Source organism: Cynoglossus semilaevis, chromosome 8 (genome assembly GCF_000523025.1).
Source record: "Cynoglossus semilaevis isolate Cse_v1.0 chromosome 8, Cse_v1.0, whole genome shotgun sequence".
NCBI classification, from domain to species: Eukaryota; Metazoa; Chordata; class Actinopteri; order Pleuronectiformes; family Cynoglossidae; genus Cynoglossus; species Cynoglossus semilaevis.
This window is the reverse complement of record NC_024314.1, coordinates 11954119-11975469: the sequence shown is the minus strand read 5'-3', so window position 1 is coordinate 11975469 and position 21351 is coordinate 11954119. Positions and strand designations below refer to the sequence as shown.

General features: G+C 37.3%; 1 protein-coding gene across 9 annotated transcripts in view; it reads right to left on the bottom strand.

The window, feature by feature from the left end:
* The window catches only part of uts2r (urotensin 2 receptor), a 39495-nt gene that overhangs the window by 11863 nt on the left and 6281 nt on the right, over positions 1-21351 (bottom strand). For 8 of the 9 annotated variants that reach the window (XM_025057935.1, XM_025057937.1, XM_025057938.1 and 5 more), the window contains 3 exons: positions 14877-14973; positions 12315-13030; positions 10123-10501 (listed from right to left, as the gene is read on the bottom strand). In XM_025057935.1, coding sequence (XP_024913703.1) covers positions 10124-10501; positions 12315-13028 — 1092 coding nt within the window. In that variant the 5' untranslated portion in view covers positions 13029-13030; positions 14877-14973 and the 3' untranslated portion in view covers position 10123. Of the gene's footprint in view, positions 1-509; positions 10502-12314; positions 13031-14876; positions 14974-21351 lie in introns of those variants that run through there. The other variant, XM_025057939.1, reaches the window with a different exon arrangement.

Here is a 21351-nt window from a genome sequence, read left to right as displayed (position 1 = left end):
GTGGCCCAGTACCAAATGACCCGAGACCAAGAAGAAACGCATGATGACCAAGAACATAAAGCATGAAATTGTCAATAAATATGCGTGGTGCCCACTAAAGAAAGAATTCAAACCAAAAAAACAAAACAAAACAAAACAAAAGTAAAAAAAAGAAATACATAAATTAAGTTAATTCTACGTTTATATAAGTTACGTAGTGTACGTGTAAGGTATGGTGTGGAATCAAGTGTCTACGTAAGGGACAACTGTCTTCCCTCCCTCTCTCCCTCTCTCCCTCCTCCTCTGCACATGCCGCCATTAGCCGCTACTGTATCATCTTTTCGTTTTGAAGTAAGAACTAATAATTAAAACCACATTTTATATCACAGGAATCCTTATATGCTATAATTTTTGTGTGTGGGTGTGTATGTCTCTTTAGCAATTAAAAACATGTTTTTTCTATTGTTATTAGCATCAATATGGGAAAAGTTTTTTCTATTGTTATTAGCATCAATAAAGGAGCTTTTTAGAGGGCTGGAACGGATGAATTTTTTTATTTGTCATGGGAAAAAATTATTCAAGATACGAGGTCCTCAAACGGATTATGGTCGTATCTCGAGGTTCCACAGTATTTTGATTGTGAAAAATGGCTCCTTATTATTGAAACATCAGTGTTCTCACAATAGAACTGTGTATGGAAAGCGAAAGTTCTTCATCACATCACAGTTGAAACACCTGGCTGTCATTACAGATAATGATCAGCCCAGGTGCTTCAGTGTCTAATGCCTCTTCATTGAATGTGGAAAAGGTTTCAAACTAGGCCCAGTCTTTGGTTTCTGTAGCTTTACTAAAAAGAAAGTGTTGAAGCCTAAGACACAGGGAAGAGAGCAGTGGAGTCTGATGAAGTCAGGACCACAGTGATGAATCATCATCTCTCACAGCTTTGAGAATTCAGCCACACAGGTAAGGTTTCTTACACACTGCTGTGTAAATTATTGAGTCATCACTCAATGGAAATAAAAAGGGTGACACGGTGGCTCTGAGCCTTAGTCGCAACAGTGGCTAGAAATAAAACAAACACCAGACAATGATTCAGACTGGAACTCGGAACAACATGTAGCCGAGTTAGCTACCAAGTAACAACATAATTATGCCTAAATTATACACAAAACCAATTTAGTTTGCTAGTACACGTACTAATATCGTGAACAATATGGTTACAGATGACAACTAAAAAAGAGATCAACAACTTAAAGTTCACCAAATGTGTATCTAAAAAATTAAACTTTGGTCCAATATTCATAGGATATAAGACAAAAATCAGTTCCAGGACAATTAAACCTTAGTTTGAAAATGAGAAAATATTTACCATATGACAATTTTTTCTAATTATTATACAGTGAAAAATATTTTAAGAGTGCCTGTATATAATCTAGAAACCCTTCAAGCACTTCTCCAAGGGTACCCACCGCAACCCACCATTTAAATACATAAAAATATTACCTTAACTGCCGAACATACAGTAAGAGATACTTTTTAAAAACTTAGTTAAAAACTTAAGTCTTAGCCCACACTGTATCTGCACGTCCACAGGCCATACTGATTTAAATTCCACTCACTTTTTCCATCCCATTTCTGTTAGGTGTTGCTGCAACAGAAATCTCAACACATTCACTCAGAGCTTCATGCTCCTCCACCTCCATCCACCCTTGTCTAACAACAATATCCCTCAGCTCCAACCACCAGAACATGAATTCCTCAAGGTTTCCACCATGTGTTCTTCCCGAGGCTAACATGCTAACAACTTCAGCTTCAACTCTGCATTGGGGACGCTGGAGAAAACAGAGTTCTTCTTAGACAGCCATGCGGAGAAAAATAGTTTAATATCAACTAGATATAAAACAAAAACATCAAATCATATAGCAAAAAATAACAAAAGGTTAGCCATAAAAGAATAAATATAACATGAAAACTGGGTAACAATAAATTAAAAATGAATACAGAGACACTACAGCTTGACCCATAACCCAAAATACTGAACAGGAAGTCATCTTAAAACAGCAGTGATAAGAGATAATATTAAGACTATCGGCATGGCCTCATCTACTTTGCCCCTGACCCTGACTTTGGCTAGATCTGACTCAAAACACCACAATAGAGAGATGTTAATTGAAGTAGAAATGGAACCAAGCTTATCAAGCTTAAATATTTCTTCTCAGAATCTGGATGCATCAAACACTGACAACCTGAAACAAGGACAATACAACCAACAGACAACTGAGTAATACAACAACAACAACAACAACAACAATTGCAGCAGCATCACACCACGGCATTTAAAATCCATCTTAATTAAGTTCCAGGTCTAATACAAATGTTGAAGAAATCTAAGTTAAAGCTCAAATATCATTCAGTGCATTGAAGCTCAGGAGGAAATTCTTATTTTAACAACTTTTCTTTTTCTCTATGCAGACATTTTTGCAGTCTTTCTTTTTTTTAATAAGCGCTGGCTTTCAATCTTTGTGGATTACTGAAGTGTACCCTCAGTGTGGTAAATACTGTCAAAATGCAGACTTCACTTATTAAAACACTAATGCTGACTGTGTCAAAACAAGCCAGTTCCTAATCTATTGATTTGAAAAAGAGAAAAAACCACCGAGCGTTAAGTCAGCTGAAACTGCAAAACAAAAGTGAGGATTAAACAAGTTTACAATTTGCTTACGTTCTATTCACTTTTAAATACAACTTTTAAACATTTGCAAGACAATCAAACTCAATTTTGATATTTAAAAGACTTAAATTGCTCAATGGCCGCCGTTCCCAGTTGCCTGAATTATAACTTTTATATAGATTAACAAATCTGGACTGCACGCACATCAGTACTGCACATGCTGTCTACAGCTTAGGAACTTAAACCTTACAAATAATTCTGCCCTCACTTTATTGAAGTCTGTTAAAGACAGAAGGAACCATTTTTAGACTAATAAAGAAAAGGTTAAAGGTGCATGACTTATAGGATCTAGTCTCTGAGATTTCTCCTCAGTAAATATACAGAAAAGCTTTTTCCCCCTTGCACTAATTGTGTGGTGGAAGAGGTCAAAAAAAGACTTTGGAAGTCATGAATTGTCCTTGAGAGTAAATCTATCGCAGACTTGTCAGGTGGGGGCACCAGATCATGCTGGAGTCTTACTTTGCCCCATTTCCATTCAATCACACACTTTTGGTTCCTGTTCAAGGTTTTAAAGGTTCCACTGGGATCATGTCAGAACAAATGCATTATTTATCGGGGCAGAGAATTCTTCTTCTTTCAACTTTGTGCATTTCCACAGTAATGGTCTCCCCAAGGCTGAGCTGAGCTAGGTCGAGCTGGGCCAGGTTAGGACCCAACACCTGAATCCCTCTGCAGCATTTTAGTCGGACAGCAGGAGCTGGTTTGATCATGTACCTGAAGACCAGCAGGAGTTTAAATGAGAAGCATTCATTATTGAAGCTGTCCAGACTCTGCTGAGCTGCTTCTAAATCACTTTTTTTAACACACTGATTTTCCTCTGAAGATTCCTGCACTTTCATCTCCCTCTCCAAACAGAGAAAATCAATCAGGCAGACAGCCTGATGCTGCGCTCACATCCGACTTTAACAACTAATTACTATTTCGACCACTGAATCAATTTCCATCATAGAAACTCAAAATGTATTTCCTTTTGTTTATTGCGCACGTACCTGTTTGCAAAGGACTATGGGAGTTAATGCCACAAGTTTGTCAACTTAAATTCTTCTTCTTTCTAATAATTGTCAGTTATACTGCAGTGTATAATCAATATGAACATAATCATCGTTATTATTATTACGAGTTCTTTCACTTGAGTGTCAGTCATAGAAATCTGACAGAGCCACTTCCTATTAGTTTATGATACTTAATTATTAATATCAGACGAGTGTTTTTATTTATTCTATTCTTTTTTTAAATTTAGTACTATTTTTCCCACAGGACGTATTAGGATTACCTTCATCAAGCTCTCTCCTTTTGTATCCTTTTTATCCCTGTTTTTGTAATGCAATTCTTCTTTCTTGTGTAAATGTCCATTCTGATTTAAGAAATTAAAAAGTCTCACAACACAATGTTCTTTCAACAGAATGAATCTGTCAATCGCCCTCAGCTCTGCCTCGTGTTAATAAAACCTAATTACTGCTGACAAGCATAAATGATCTGGATTACATTCACAACAAGGACAAACACAGGACAGTGGACAGGAAAAGTTATCTCATGACCAAAGTCATCAATATCATATATACCAAATATATCTAATAAATGGATATTTTTATGAGAAACCTAGGCCTGCAAATATAACAATGCTGTTATAAATGTATTAAATTCAAGAACAAAAGATCATTAAAATGACCAGGGCAATCTAAAGATATCTATAATAAGATAACAGCAACATTTTGCCACCAGAAGCTAAAAACTATTTACAAAAGCAATAAAAGCAGCAGAAGGGGTTAGGGTTAAACAACAATAGTTAGGTTAGCCCAAGAGGAGTGACATTTGATACACTTTACTTGACAGGAGTCAAAAATGAGCCAAAACGTTCTCTGAACAAATGCGGTAAATTTAAAATTGTCACTCCATAATCACTTCCTTTTTGCTCGTTTGTTGCATTAAATTATGAGAGGTCCATTATTTTACCACTTTTCTAAATGAATCTTGGGAATTTAATGTGGACCCAGCTCAGATAAGAGGGCACTAAATCACAACAAGCCTCTGTTCGTATAATCATGTAGAACAGCACCAGAGGATGAGTCAAGGTGCTTATTGATCACAATGGCGTAATTTTTCCCAGACTGCCTCATCACCTTTGATGAGAATAGAACAGCGATTCCTGTTTCCAATTCCCAAAATGAGCCGAGTCAATGTAATCAGCTTCAAGATATACGGCACTACGATCAATATTCCTTTTAACATTCCGAGTGAAAGAAAAGAGTTAGCGCGAGTGATTGGCGATGACCTTTGGAGATGTGACCTCTGAAACAGCACGGCTGGCCGGGATGAAAGCTCAGTAAAAAAAAGTCCAGAATGATAACCAAGTTAATGAGACCTCCATCAATAGCTTCATAATGTGATTTTGGTGCAGTGTGTGACAGAGAAAGACAAGGTTTTGTTAAGCAGTGCTGATGTGTGCAGACATCGAGTTTAAGCAATTACGATTGAAGATGATAACATTTTCATTAGTCAACTGACGGAGTGGACATGGCTTCTTTCATTTAGTCTCACGGGGCAAGAATTGCACATTTGTAACTGCATTACAAACCTTGCGAATAATCTACTTTCAATTGTTATTTTAACTTGCTTGATCCTTTTGTTGCTCCTGATTTGGTTCTTCATGAAGCAAGTCAATCATATCTTGCCCTCATACAGGCATAGAGGCATATTTTTTTAAACAGGGATGCAGAAATAAAAAAAAAAAAAAAAAAACAATTTCTTGGAAATCTGTTACGTCTCATTGCTTCTGTCCCGTTTAGTTTTCCAAGTAGGATTGTTTAGCTTGCTTGCTAACAACAGAAAGCAGTGTTGTTTACAGCAGTTTTATAATTAGAAAATACCAGTTTTTATGCAGGTGGAATAATTATATTCAGTTGTATTTATCCCCCACAACATAGAGGCCGGTCTGTGAAAAACATTGTATGGTTCTGTTAAACTATAAAACCTGAAAATGTGCTGTTACTAAAAAGCACACTAGGTGAACTAAGGTGAAAGGCTAAAGGTCATCATCAAAAATAAAAGGTGTGGGGGTGTATTTGCTTCACAAAGACTGCCATTTATCACAACATTTAACAACAATTTTCTTGCCTATTTTTTCTACCTTTGTTTATCTGGTTTTATTGTTCTTTGTCTTTGCCACTACTCTCCTATTACAAAAGTTTGCAAGAGGAGAAATAATTTCAGTGCACCACCATGTGAGCCACAAAGACGCATGTCCACTGCAGGTAAACTGAAACTGATGGCAGATCACAAATGCTTCAGTGGAATATTAATACTGACGACTGTAAATGAGGGTCTAAAATGAATCTTTCTCTGTCACAGCACGGCTGAAGCTGTTACTCCGACTGCGACCACTCAAGCACAGTCATTCATCATCCCTGCAGCTGTCAGAGATATGCATGTCCTTCAATGTCAGAAATACCATTCAAAGCAAAGGAATCACACAGACACTACTGTAAATATTAAGCATCTACAAACTAATGTCATACACACATCATATATTATAGAATTAAACATAATTTCTTTGAAAACTGTTTTTTAAAACATTTTTTACTTATTTTGGCTAAATCTCTAGCTAGCACAAAATGAAACAATGAAGCAGATTTCTCTAAGAACATGTCCTTTGTTTTACAGAACCAAACATGCAGGTCACATTAATGTACTGGGCTTCCTTTGCTTCTAATGTATTCATGACTTTTTTATTGAAGCATTTTTTAAAAAGTACTTGCTAATAAAGTAGCTAATTAACCTTAATTAGAGCATATTAAAAACATAGTAGATTATTTATGTCCACAGGTCTCACTACTGTAAATGGTGTGCATGAAATTATCTGTAAAAAGTGTGAAAATGTGTTATGTGTCATGGTCTGTACATAAAACAGCAAGAGAACATGTAATACTTAATGAATATCACACTGCCTACTGAGTACTAGTGGTTTTACTCCTTGTTACAACTGTTTGCATGAACTTCACAAATGACCTAACTCTATCTAAGGTGGAATTCAAGAAAAGTAGTAAAAATAATTGCCAAAAAATAAAGGTGTAAGACAAAAAAAGATTTGCATGTAAGAAAAGCAGAAAATAGAATTCCAAAAGAACACGGTCAGTGAGACTAGAGAACCAAGGAGGCATTCATAGCCTTAAAAAGGTTTGAGAGCTACAAAAAAACAATTTGATGTGAGCTGAATGCAGAAGAAACATGAAGGCAATCTCAGAGGGCTGCTGTGGCCAAATGGTTAATTCCATTTTATGGTCAGAAAGAATCTCTAACAACAACCAGAAAATGAGGATGCCTTTTAAGAGAAAGACCAGAGAACATCAGAGGAACAATAATTTTTAAATGTCTCTGGATTGAATAGACACAACCAGAAAAAAGTGTGAAAGAAGCACAAACTAAGTCCGTGAAATTTCTGGTTTCAAAAGAATAACTTCAATGAAGAACTTCAGTGGAGGTTATGTGAACCAGAAAAGTCAGGTCGGTCAAGCTGTTTAAGGTGACAATCTATCAGGAAGAGTTTTTCGAGACAATTAAAATGTCAAAGAATGTGAAATTCAAGATAACTTTGAAAACATACAAGAGCAAAATGCTGCATGGATTAGAAACATAAGTTCAACCTGATCATGTGTTGAGTTTTCACATGCTCCTGTTTCTTCAGTAAAACATCCTACTTCAAACCAGCGTTGTACGTCACCTGTGTTGTTTTCCCACATTAACTGCTAAAATTGCCTTGTTCCAAACATTTCCTGTCTAGTGGCAGCTTCCTTACACTGCCAGTGTACTGCCTGCTTCAGTAAACATGTGATACTATCAACATGTATTACGAGGTGGAACACTTCCAAAAAGCCTGCCAAGCAGCCTGCACTGTATCCTGCAACATTTTTCTTTTTTTAATGGAGAAGCATTAATTGGTCACGTAACAAACGCAGCCACAAAATGCCATTAGCTCTTAAAGAAGTCCACACTGGGCCAATGAAAGATGGATGGAAAGAAGTAGGTTTTTAGGGTAGTAAAGAAGCAGACAGAAAGTAAAACATATGATTCTGTGTTTTATGAGTTTTCCAAAGCTCACTTATTCCAAAGTGTGCACTGTATTTTCCAAAGATGATGCAGTAAAGCTTCCTGTAAAGACTCTCTTCCAGAAACACGTATTCAAGTTCAAAAACATCACCACAAGAGAAAGGAACATGAAGATAATGGAGGATCAGATGAGATTATATCTGCATGTGTTCTCCAACTCTTCTGTGTTACCAAGAAAGAATGCAGACACAAGCTACAAATCTTTTTTTTTTCCCTCCACCTCCTTTCTTTCAAAAGCATATTTTCCTAAATGAAAGCAACAAACGTTCTGGAAGGGTTATTTAATCAGAGTTGCTGGCTTCCGCAGCCGGTGTGATTCCAGAACAGGATGATAGAACATCATTCCACACCCTATGTTGTCACTTCCTTGTTTTGCCAATACTATAAAAATGAACAAAGCACAGGGCTAGAGGGTTTCCAGGTTTGTCAAAGCTTTGGAAAAAAAAGACCATCTGACACATCAAGTTATTATATGGCCTTACACATAAAAGTGTTAAAGCTTCCTACTAGACAATTTAAATCAAAGCCCAGGAGTGTGGACAGCTATTAGGATTGAAAAGTTCAGGAAACATTCAGCAAGAAAAAAGATGCCCAGAAAGGTGGGTTGTAGGTTTGACTTCCAGTTTCACCTCTATTGATCTATGTCCCTATTTTCTCTTGCCTTTTTAAATAATAGATTAAAAGAAAATCAAAGAAAAACTATTAATTACTTATACTTACTTATTTTCCAATTTGACAAGGAAAGAATGACTCCGTAAAAGATCTCTTGTCCTAGGTCAGTGTAATATAATAGAATAGAATAACCTGTGAACATTTTCTGAGGTTAAGCTGCAATTTTATCAGAAGGGGAGCTCTATTTTTATTTCAATATCCAATTTAGAAGTTACTACACAAATCTGTAAGAGTTCCACATACAATTGAGAAACAGGGACTTTTTCGCAGAGTACTTTAGCTTTGTAATAAACCAAAATGGCACATCAAAGACAGACTTTGTTTGGTTTTGCCATTAACCAAACATTTGTGTTTTACTCTGGGCTTCTAAGTGTACACACAAACACTTGTGCCTCTGCACCTGTGAATTACGCTAGCTGTCACTCAACACGTTGTATTCTGAGACAGATGGAGGTGATGTATGACTCACTGCTGACCCTGCAGACAACCTGGACAAACACTTCCACAGTAATCAAAGGTAGAGCACCACCAATACACTAACGGCTACAGACAAAGGTAATGAAAAAGATTGGATCCTTCATTGTTGATCCCTTCTCAAAGGGACTGGTGTGATCAAAACAACAATGCTGAGCCAAACAAAAAAAAGAAACTGAGAAATTGCAGCTCCTTATGGGATCATGGGATATGACATGTAATTTCGCAAGTTTTATACATGGCTAAGCCTAAAGGTAGTACCGATAGGCCAAAGGACCACCTTGCACATAAAATATTGGATGCAAATAAGACCACAAGCCAATGGGGAGCCCAGGATTTTTAGATCACAAAGACACTCCTATACAAGGTCTAGGAAATGTAAGCAGATATTTTCAAATCAATAGAGAATGGCATGTAGATTCTAAGACGAACTGTAGCCCCTACGTAGCACACTGGTACCTACACTTCTTTACCTAACGTAGTTCCATGCTCATGTGGTATTTATACCATGGTAACATAATGGTTTCTTTTGCTCAGGACCATAAAAGTCACTCAAATTGATTTTAATCTTAACATTATTTTTAATATTTTTTGTGATTCTGCTATAAAAACTATCTTCAATTGTCAATTTAATTGAAATGGAAATGTTTTTTTTATTTTTTTTATATAGACACTTCACCTATTACAACAGATTTCTTCACTGTTATTTACATGAAAATACTTTTATACCAATGAACTTATACCAATGACGTCAACATAAAATCTTCTAGACAGTTGTCATGCAGATTATTGTTTCTGTTTTTTAATTTTTTGGTTTTATCTATTTTTTTTATTATTATTATTTACACGTCCTTCAAAATGCACTTGTCCAGTTGGTTTTCACTCTGTCCAAAGATAAAATTCAGCAGATTTGCTGTTTTCTGACGACCCAAAATCAATAAAATTTCTATTTTACATAATCCATCCAGGCTATGTTTTTCTCCCATAGAAAACGTGAAAAAATGTCTGTACAGCATCCCAAGTAATGAAAATAAAATAAATGCTTGAAGTCAACGTGAAAATAATCCTCGTTTCAGAAGTCATTGAATTATCTTTGTAGATCATCTGAGTCATTGTCCCATCAGCGAAAACCACAAACCCAAGTCAAAGAAAATTGCTCCTACCTCACAAACTGCTGTTATGAGCCCGCAGTGATGCTGTGTGTGAGAGCATGAAGCTCTCAGTACACTGCTGACTACTGGAGGATGGTGACCTTCGAGGTGATCGCTGGAATCGGCCCCGTCTGTTAAAGTAGCTGCTGGCCGACCAGGAACGCTTGTGCTTCCTCAGGTATTCCTTGTAGTTCTTGGTGAGCAGCGTGTAGAGGAAGGGGTTGATGCAGCTGTTGGAGTACGTCAGACACGTGGTCAGGTAGTTGATGTTGCGTTTGGCCTTGTTGGAGAGGGACAATGTGGGGTAGAACTGAAACAACAGCTGCCAGATCCAGAATGGCAGGAAACAAGCCCAGAAGAGGAGAACAATGGTGAAAATCAGGTACAACACCTATGGGGGAGAGAGCAGAAACCAAGATGATAACTCTGTGGACCTTGGTTTAGTTTTGGATTTTTTATTAAATTTTAAAAAAGTAAACAAACCAAATTTATAGCTTTTAATTTTTCGTAAAATATGTTTAAATTGTTCCCTAATTTCAACAGTGAAACACTTTTGTTAAGCACAACGTGAAGTTGACACATGCTCCCAAAGTACACAAATTCCAATGTCTTTCATAAGGCAGTTGATACTGCCAGCCAATGGAAAAGTTGTCGGACATACATGGGATAAAGAAGGTAAAACTTAGCCAAGAACTTTGACAACAGTAGTAACCAAATTTAAAAAGAACAGCTGCTAACAGCTAGCAAAATAATTGCGTAAAATTATTATCAATTGGGCAAGACAGAAGGGACCTTGCAAAAAGCAAGAAACTGAAAGAATTGGCTAAAATGGGGCCCCACATCCCATCCCAAGTACAAAACACAATCATTAGTCATGAACATCTGTTTGAGTAAAGATAACCTGATCACAGTTGGTTTCCATTTTAGGGACACCATTACGGAGATCAATTATTCATTGCTACACAGGAGCCAGGTTACCAGCTCTTCTGTATGGGGACTGTGTAAAAAGGAAATCACTATGTAAATGACGATCTATGAAAGCAGTTGAGCACTTGAGCAAAACATATTTATTTTGATCACTGTCACATCTCGGTCCTCACCTTCTTGAATCTGCTAAGACTTGTCTATATTTAGGAGATACGCTACGCTAACGCTGACCTTTCTATTAATCAGCAGGATGGACACTTGGTCTACATCATTAAACTCTGGCACTCTTGCTCCAGCATGATGAAATCATGCATGGACCCTCTGCTTCACTCAGCTCTGAATTATTATTACTGCAGCAGTAGGAAGGAAACACTTCTACAAGAAGTACGGTCTGCATTTAGCATATTTTACCCTCCAGATACAGAGTAAACCTCAAGAACAGCCTTAAGGGCAACTGAAGCATTTGACAGTGCTGCTGTGCCGTAAAATATGAGCAGAGAGAGGCAGACTTTTGTTTTTTAAACCTATGTCGATAGGAAAAGTTTAATAATGGAGTCTTTTAGACTGGCAGTCCAGGATGATAATGTTCAAAAAGCTCTAACTGGTTTTATTAGATCTCAGCCAAAATGACTTAGTTGTTGGCAGACCTGTATCTTAACAGCCGTATGGAGCACATAAAATATTTACTGTCTCCTAAGGATATATAACCTTCTCAATCACTGCATTTATAAGCTTGGTGATTAACCCATTTAATGTGTTACCTGTTAGCAACTTATCAGTTTTAAGGGTTAGTTCTTCAGTGTTCAACCAAATTCAACAGGTTTGTAAAGGTTGGTAAAGGTTTGTCTGTTGTTAAGATAACGGACCTCCGTCTATTCCAGGGGTGTCAGGTTTTCTTTCTCCCAAATGCTGATACGTTAACATCTGAAGATATGAAGACGAGAGCAGATGATTTTCTGTAACTAATTATTTTTTGTTCTTCTGTAATCACCACTTGTGTTTAGCCAAACTGAATTATTTTTTAATGAAACGATTACCAAGACTAGATTTTAGATAGTTTAAAAAAAACACTTGTTGTTGTACACATGGAGACCACAGATAGACCTTAGGAATCTCTGACAACAATTACACATCCTAGCACAACCCATCTTTTGATAATGAGTTGTTGATTTGAGTTGTTGATTTGTTAGTTGTCATGCCTGAGGACAACCCTTAGCGTATATTTTTAATCTTTTCAAAGGCTGGATTTAAAACATTAATTCCTGTGCTACACTGACCTTTTGATTGGGAAGTTTCTTGGTCTGTTTAAAGGTCTCTGTCTGCGAAACCCAATATGTGCGTGCAAGCTGGGTGTAGAGATATCCAATAATCAGTCCTGGTGCCACAATGCTAGTGCAAAATAAGAAGGAAATGTAGATCTTGTAGGAGAGCTGGGAGAGTGTGGACCGACACATGGCTTTGGTGCCGACCGACATGAGCTGGACGCTCACGATCATGGGCAGGGCCAGTACGAGAGAAGCAGCCCACACCAGCAGAGCAATGGCCTTCCTGTAACTTTTAGATCTCTTCACTGTGTCCAAAGGCTTCAACACAGCAAAGTATCGCTCCGTGCTCATGATGGTCAGTGTGAAGATGCTGGCATGCATGGTAAGGAAGTCCATGCTGATAAGGATACGACACCCAGTGTTTCCAAAGTACCATCCTTCCAAGAAGTGTGTGCAGACGACAAAGGGTATGGTGAGGAGGTACAGCAGATCTGCAAGAGCTAGGTTAATGATGTAGATGTACATGGAAGCTGCAGTCCTCATAGACTGGCACATGACCACCAAGGTGTAAATGTTCCCTGATACACCAACGACGCACATAATGGAAAGGATTGTGCCGATGGTAAAGGTCGCCGCAGAGTCCTCGTGAGAGCTCAGAGGGGCATCAGTGGCATTGGCACCTTTTTCCACAAGGACTCCAACAGGCTCCATGGACATGGTTGTCATTTCTATAAGGGTGGGGAAAAAAAGGGTGCAAGTTGTTAGAGCAACACTCTCCAAAGTAAATTGGGTTTCAGTCAGTAAAGCAATAGCAAAAATGAAGAATATTGAATTGAGTGTGGTTTGTGCAATATATGCTAAAATATATATATTATGATTATTAGATATAATATAATAATAACTATTATTATATTATAATAATAATAGTGATAAGAGAATAGTCATGACATTTTGAAAAATACTTTTGTTTCCTCAAAACAATTGCTGATTGTGAATAAACTCATTTAACCGGTCATAACATTCAGAAACCATATTTATAGTATTTGTTTATATAGTAATTGCAGTTAAGAAAAAACATGGGCCAGCTGCTGCTCTTTCATTCCTTCCATTAGAGCTTTGTCCTTGAGTGGTTTCTAGGTCACGGTCACGTCAACACACGAGAAGCTTGAGGCCTTTTAATGGTGACTGCAGCACAAGCTGTACATTGCCTGACTCCTGGACACCTGTATGCATCTTGGATTATTTTAATACTTTAAATGGATGAAATTTATTCAGACTCGAGATCCAGTCCTACCTTGTACCATTTGTACCTCACCTGTTTTCAGAGGTTCAGAGCAGGTGTCATCAGATGCCTCACACTAATAGAAACACATTTTTATTCTTTCAAAATATTTTAAGGTAGACCATGTTCTAGTACATTTAAATCAAGCAAAGGGGCTTATGGACTGAATCTGAACCTGATGTGTTTTTACTGAAAAGGGATCCATAGAATTGTGATAAAATAATATTTTTAGATGCATTTCTTCCAACAAATGACCTGACTTCATCATGAAAACTAGATTTTTATTGTTTCTACTCTTCCGCTCCGTCATATATTGAAAAATGTAATCAAATTATTGTTGATCTTTGTACGAGTCACTCACATACAATTCTCAAAAGAACCTACAGTACAACTGTGTTCAGTGTAGCAAGTGCCTGTTGCACCAAACAGCAAGTCAATCTAATTAATGTGTGTTAAATTGACTCTAATTAAATTGAAATAAATCATATCAAATATACAATAAATCATCAAATTGAAAATGTATTTTATTCTATAAATAATTGAACAGTGTAAAATTGTGTTGAACAAGGTCATTAAGAAGGATCCAGTTGTGTTAAGTATTGAGTAAAATCACAATATATTTAAGTTTATACATATATAATTGTTTGTACTTTTATTTCGTGGCATTAAATTTTTCAAGTGGTAAATGCGCCATATGTAATTTACAGACTTAATTTTATAGTTCTGTACAAAATGCACCATTTTCCTGGGTCATACTGTGTTGAGTTTAACAAAGAACATATTACCGGTACATTAAATCATAATAAACTTTATTACATCGATCTTAGCACATGTTATTGCACCTAATTGCATTAAAGTGCAATAATCCATGTTTTGGTCAGTCATATCATAGTGATTTTTACTCAACTCCATTCTAGTTTAATGACTATGATTAGCACAGTTGTAGGAAAATTGACTAAATTAATTAACACCGTTACTGTATGCAGGCGAAATTATGCCATTGACATGCAAAGTGTTTGTCCAAAAAAGGTCAAGTTACTCTGAGTCCATAGAACTGCTGACAGGCTCACGAGTAACTCACACTTAATTCAAACAAATACCAAGTTGTGAGGACCAAACACCAAGGAGAGAGATGGAGTCAAATGAGGCAAATTAAAAAAAATTAGTCTAACAAACGCTCCTGCTACACTCGAAAAACTACAACAGCTTCAAATGATTCATTTAAGTGTTTTGGGGGTGGAAAAAAGGCAGCTTGAATGTGAAGGGAAGTGAAATGTTTAAAGTGCTCTTACCTAGTCTTCCTCCTGGACTGTGGTGCCTCAACACGCAGCTTCACTCCCATCAGCCATGCTCCGACTCTCACTATGCTCCTCCAAAGTTCTTCACATGCTGTGCAAATATTTCACACATCATAAAAATACCAAAGGGATTATTGCAGAGTATCTGGCAAATGAAACACACACACACGCACAAGGTGCAGTGTAAATATGCATCAAGGAGAATCCACATTTAAAAAAAAACAGAGTTGATAAGTCGTCTGAAAGTAAATTACAACTGTCCAAAATATTTAGATTTAATTTTCTATTTCAAGTCGTTCAATATTTGCACATAAGTGGCATCCATTTTAACCCAGCAGCAGCAGAGATAGAAAAATATAACATGGAAAAGATGATGAGAAGTGGGTCTCGCAGCAGTTTACGGAGGGTGCCCCCTTGACTGAGTGAGTGTGAAAGAAAGAGGGCTTGAGGTAGACAGAGAGAGAGGGAGAAAGGGAGGAAGGGAGAGAGAGTGATAGAAAGAGAGAGGGAGAGATGCTGCTGCTTAAGCTACCTCCCTCTAAAGCCAAAACTGAGGGGAGTGGAGGGAGGGGGCGGTAAGAGAGGGTTATGCAGGAAATGCGCCCCCCTCCCTCCCTCACACCATCTATTTCCATGCAACAGGGGTGTGTGTGTGTGTGTGTGTGTGTGTGTGTGTGTGTGTGTGTGTGTGTCTAACAAACTGATACGCGACTGGAAACAGAACAAACTCACACACACTCAGGATAAATCACAGCAAAGGCAATCGCGGTTCATTTGTTTCAGTGCAGGGTTCTGATAGGACCAAAGTCAGTGATGCCACTGACTGCAGCAGCACTCACACTGTCACACACACACGAGCGCACACACAGCATGGTCATCAAACATCATCTGCTGCGGGAGCCTGCGCCAAACTAAACAATGTCTTTGTCCTTGTTGATGCTCAATTAAATGAACAATGTGTATAAGCTAGGTGGGTCTGTTTTCTGCTGCAGCTCGTTCTGAACAAAACGTTTTGAGTGTCTTAAGTGTTATGTTGTTAATGTAGCCTTTTTTCTGACATTACACATAGTTTTAAATTGTGTGAAAAAGGAGGGTTCGACTGATCTTCATTATTGGCAATGACTTAAAATGTTTTTGATGACTGGCCTGGTAACTGGTTAAGGTTAGTTACCAGGCTTGGTGACTGTCTGCTAATGTGAAATAAACGGGCAATTTACCTCAAGTTTACTTTTCTTAGTAAACAGAGAGACTGCTAAGTAACTTCAGGTAATAAAAGTGGAACACATAGAAGCTTCCAGATAAATGAACCCTTGGCTTAAAAACATGGCAACAGTTGGGACAGTGACACAGTTGGAGCTCTCAGTAAGTGCTGTCACATTTGTAGATCTAAAACAAAACAAAAAAATGACATCTTCATTATACTGCAATACATCATAATTACAGTAAACTAAAGCAGGGACCCCAACCTCCGGTCCAAGGACTAGTACCAGGCCGCAGTGGGACACAGTTTTAATTTTTTTACTTTTACTAATTGACTTTATTCAAAAGGAAATCCACTCACTATTAACTTTCTCTTCTCTTTAAAGATAATCTGGCAATATTTAAAAATGTCACTGAGACTGCATTACTAAGGGAAGAAATGTTTTATTTTAAAAATGTAATGATCATTAATGATAATTCAACAACTGGTCCACAGTAATGGTCAATACCGGCCGACCGGATCTTGATACAAATAAGGTTGGGGACTCGTGAACTAAAGTAAAGAAAAGAAAATCTAGGCTACAACCGTTTACTGTTTTGACATGTAAGCAAATCAAAACAAACCATTTCAAGGTCATGTCCCACCAGTTTGATTTACACAGAAATCCAAATGCTAAATAGAAAACAGCGAGGTTAGTAATGCACGTTTGTGGGTCCAAGGACCACTCAAGGCTCTGGATTCTCAAAAAGCCCGTCATACATTTAGAAAACAGTCACTCACACATTAACACAACACATCTGTTAAAGCGGTTCGTATTTTAACTTGTGCTTTTATATCCAGTTGTTCAATGCCAGCACAGCTCACAAGGGCAGCTTGAGGTAAGAGAAGAAATATGTCTGTTTTCAAAATGTAACACTGCTGTTTGGGGCCATTACGACAAAAACCAATGAACCAACATATCCCTGGTTTTCCTTCTTGTATTTGTTTGTGAATGCAGCACTGCTGTTACAAAGCAGAATTTCAGAAACAGACATTAAGAATCTGCTTTTCACCCTTTAATGTGCACAAGATATTATAATAAGTGGTTTAAAGAACAGCAATAACCTGATTTTTTTTCTACAAGCATTCACACAACTATTTTTAGTAAAGTCCAATGCAGACCAGAGCGGGTGGCTTTCATGATTACTAATCCAGCAGAATCACTATCTTTCACTATGTGGTTTAAGAACCAAGTAAAGTATTAGAGTCATGGACTTGGACTGGGATGCTAATCAAACACCTCTAGGAGCAGGAGGATGACCAGTGTGATCGCCATCTTAAAGTTTAACGGTCTCCGCGTGAATCTGCTCAAGTCCCTCATGTAGATGTCAAAACTACAGGAGTCAACAGTTAACAGTTAAAAATAAATTTGGCTAACTGGCTAACTACATTTCTAGGCTGACTGATCTGGCTACAAATCGGCAGACATAAACAATGTCTAGGTACAATCCTATATTCAGTACAAATAGGGCATAATGAATTTTAATTTTTAAATATAGTATTTGGCTTTTTCTTTTTGGCTTTCTTTTGGCTAAGTGTCTGTTATGCTTTGGCTACTTTTTAAAAACAACTTTGGCTACCATTTAGTGTTGATAACCATTTCAGCACATAAGTTAATTTAAACGTTTTAGATGGTTTTAGCAAACTATAAGAACAAAGGTTTTAATGTTAAAGTTTTTTTTAAATTTTCTAGCTGTATTAGTTTGTGTTTAATACTAATGATGAAGGTGCTGTAGCTTTCATAAACCCCTAATGGCAGCAGTAGTCAGACAGCTAGACTGCAACATTGACTGTATAAGTGTCCAGACAGTGTCTAACTCTGACGGCTGATTATCAACACTCCCTCAGTATATTCACAGATGGCCTCTCATTTTATGAGCATGACCTCTACAATAAACAAACACACACACACACGCTTGTCTATTGCTGCTTATAGTTATTCTGGATAACTCAGATAGGCCGGCACACACGTGTCAAACCCGGGACGCGGGCCAAATCTGGCCCATGGTATAATTATATTTGGTCCACGAGAACATATCAAATGTGTTTTAGAGCAGGCATGCCTATATACAAAGGCACTATATACTGGCAAGATTTTTAGTATTAGCGACATATGCACGATATTATAGCAAATACATTTTTGGTTGTTCTTTTGTTGGCCTGTGAGAATGGATTTACATCAAAGAGGAACTCAAAAGACTAGATAGAGAGAGACATAATAACAAACAAAAACCACTAATGTGTTTTATTTCAAATGTAATTTCTCATGTTTATAATATCAAGCGTTGGTTGCTCCAGATTTAATGTTTACGCAAAACTAAAGTTTGTTTCAATGTGGAAAAAAATCATTATACATCTGGAGAGAAGGGAAAACATGCACATTTTCAGTCAAATTTTCACTAAATATTGAGTTTGGCCCACAACTTCGTCAGTTTTTACTTTTGGCCCACTGTGAAATTGAGGTTGAAACCTCTGGTCTAATGAATCGTAAGACGTCTCCGTAATATTAATAATAAACATTTATTTATTAATGTATTATTAATAATATTAATATTAAACCTGCATCCATCTTCACTCCAGTCCTACAGTCTGGTATTTTATACCAGATTTACCACAAACACTAGTATAAACATTTGGACCCTAGTATTTTTTTTTCACAAACTGCTTTAAGAAATGTAAGCAGATTTCTTTAAAAAAAATTTACTTTAGATACTGTTTGTTTTTCTAAAGCAATATTGACATGCACTTACACTTGCCAAACCAGTCATAAAATCTAGTACAGGCTGTCAGAAAGATTTGTGCATAGCTCGTTTTGCCTGAGTGTCGTTGCTGGCAGCCATTATTCATCCCGCCTACATACATACAGGCATGGATCCATACTTTACCTGCAGCCCCGTGAATTCTGCATGGTCTCAGTGTATTGACATACAAACAAAGGGTGGTTTTAGTGCCGAAGTGACACGGTGACCTGGGCGGTTAGAAGGTGACAGCTGTAAATACATGACTGTAAAAAGCCTGTCTGTTTCTGCATGAGATCTGATTACCTGTAGCACAGTTAGATTAGATAAGACTGCAGCTACAGACCAGAGAATGAAGCTGCAATCACACCAGGATGAATTGATTCTAATTACAAGGTGCCCAGTGGGAAAGACTGTTCCTGGTAGTCTAGCAACTGATAATAATGAAATTCAAGCTTCTTTTTCTTTTTTTCCCAAAACAAGTTTTGTCCGACTCTGCATTATAAAACTGAACTTCCCTCTAACATGATAACTTTAAAGTGACATGAACCAAATGGTTGAAGACCTACACAGACACTGGTCTATGACAATCAACAGCAGACTACTTTTATCATATTAAAGGTAACCTGTACAGATCAATTATATAAGTAGGTAAATTAAAACACCACAGTTCTATGCAGGGGTCACCAATGTGGTGCCCTCAGCTAGCAGCCCCCGTGGAGAACCTAAGGTGTCACGAGGTATGTTCTAAAAATAAAACTAGTCAACAAGAGTGTCAAAAATTGTACAGTACTCAAAATGTGCTTTTTGAATCAGTTACAGTGATATTCAAATGGGTGCAATAATGATGGTAAGAAGAGTGTCTACTGTTGTATGTCCCAGTACTGATTATTATTACATTGTTCAGGAAGTTTGTATCAAACAAGCTCTCTGTATTTCAAGTGTCCTTGAAGTAGTTCTCAGTTTCAAAAAGGTTGGTGACCCCTGGTCCTATCAAACATCTTATGGTACAACAGTGTGTCCCATGAGGAAACACACAAAAAAGAGAGAGTATTATACACATAAAATATCCATGATGAACTTGCCTCATGACACGAAGACACTTCTTCTCTACCAGAAGTTTTTTCCTGTTCCGGGCTGCTTCTTCTAAAGACTAATTCCACATGACACAGCCTAAAAAAAAATTCAATCCACACAGCAGTCCATCAATTGTTTCATTCATCAATCACTCCATTTACAAATGTCATCTATAATTTGTACTTGAAATTACCCCCAAAACTAAAAATAAATTGTAATGCAGTTCTATAAGAGCTTTTACTGATTCCATTGTTTAAATGAACTCCTTTGAAAACAACAGAAGTATTTTAACCTGTTTCTGTTCACCTTACTGAAGGTCTCAGGCTCATGTATTTAATTTGCCATACATCGTTTTATTTGTCAGATGGTCACTATTTTCTTAACATTGACCTGCATTTTTTGATCTGAACTTTCTATCTGGGGATAGAAAGTTTAAAAGGTATGTTAGTTCTATAATAGCTATAATTCTATAAAAAGCTATAATTAATAGAACATTGACTTAAAGGTTGTGAAACCAAAGTATTTGAATTCAACTGTCAACTTAGTTAAATACCTGGAACCAAACTCTACCACTGACCCGTCTGCTTTTGTTTGTGGCTCAGTTAAATGGGGCGCTTCTTTCCTGTCGGCACAAATTCAAACGCTTCATTACTAGGCTGGAATGATTGGATATTTCAAAGCTGCTATGACCACAACAAAAGAGCAGCACAGAAGAGCATTTAGTATGAGCAATGATTATATTGTCTGCACATGTAATCCAGGGACTGCAATCAGGCAAAACAGACTATTTACTTTAGCACTGGGTTTAAATGTATACCTCTATCCATCCATCTGTGGCTGAAGATGCAATGGAGGAGGGAAAAAAATGTAAAAACAAAATTAAGGGAAGACAAAGGAGGAGGTAAAAATGTTTATTGTAACTGTAGCCAAGGCCAAATATGTGGTGGGATGGAGGCAGATGACCTGCTGTGGTGACCCCTGAAGGCAGCAGCTAAAATAGGAAGAGTGACTTTCAGGGCTGTGCTAGAAATAGTTTTGACATCATCCAAAGTGTGTATTTCACATCCAGAATAGTGGTATAATAAAGAGCTAACAGAGTTTCAACCTGCATTTTTCTCATAACTGGCCTAACTAACACCCCCACTACCTCCATCATTAACTCCTACCTACTTCAGCCAATAATTGTTTTGGCTCCTTGGAATCAAATTTCACATAGGGTTAAACCCAGAGTGAAGTTCTCTCTTTAAGAGCTCATCCGCTATTATCACTGAAGCTCAACCAGAAATTTGACTCAGAAAGTGAAACAGGAGGACTTTTCAGAATGTTCTTCCATAAAGCCCCCCCTCCTTAATTTGAAAGTGGAGGTTAATGATAATAATTTCTCTCAGTTGGATGTTTTCAGACTGAAACTGGA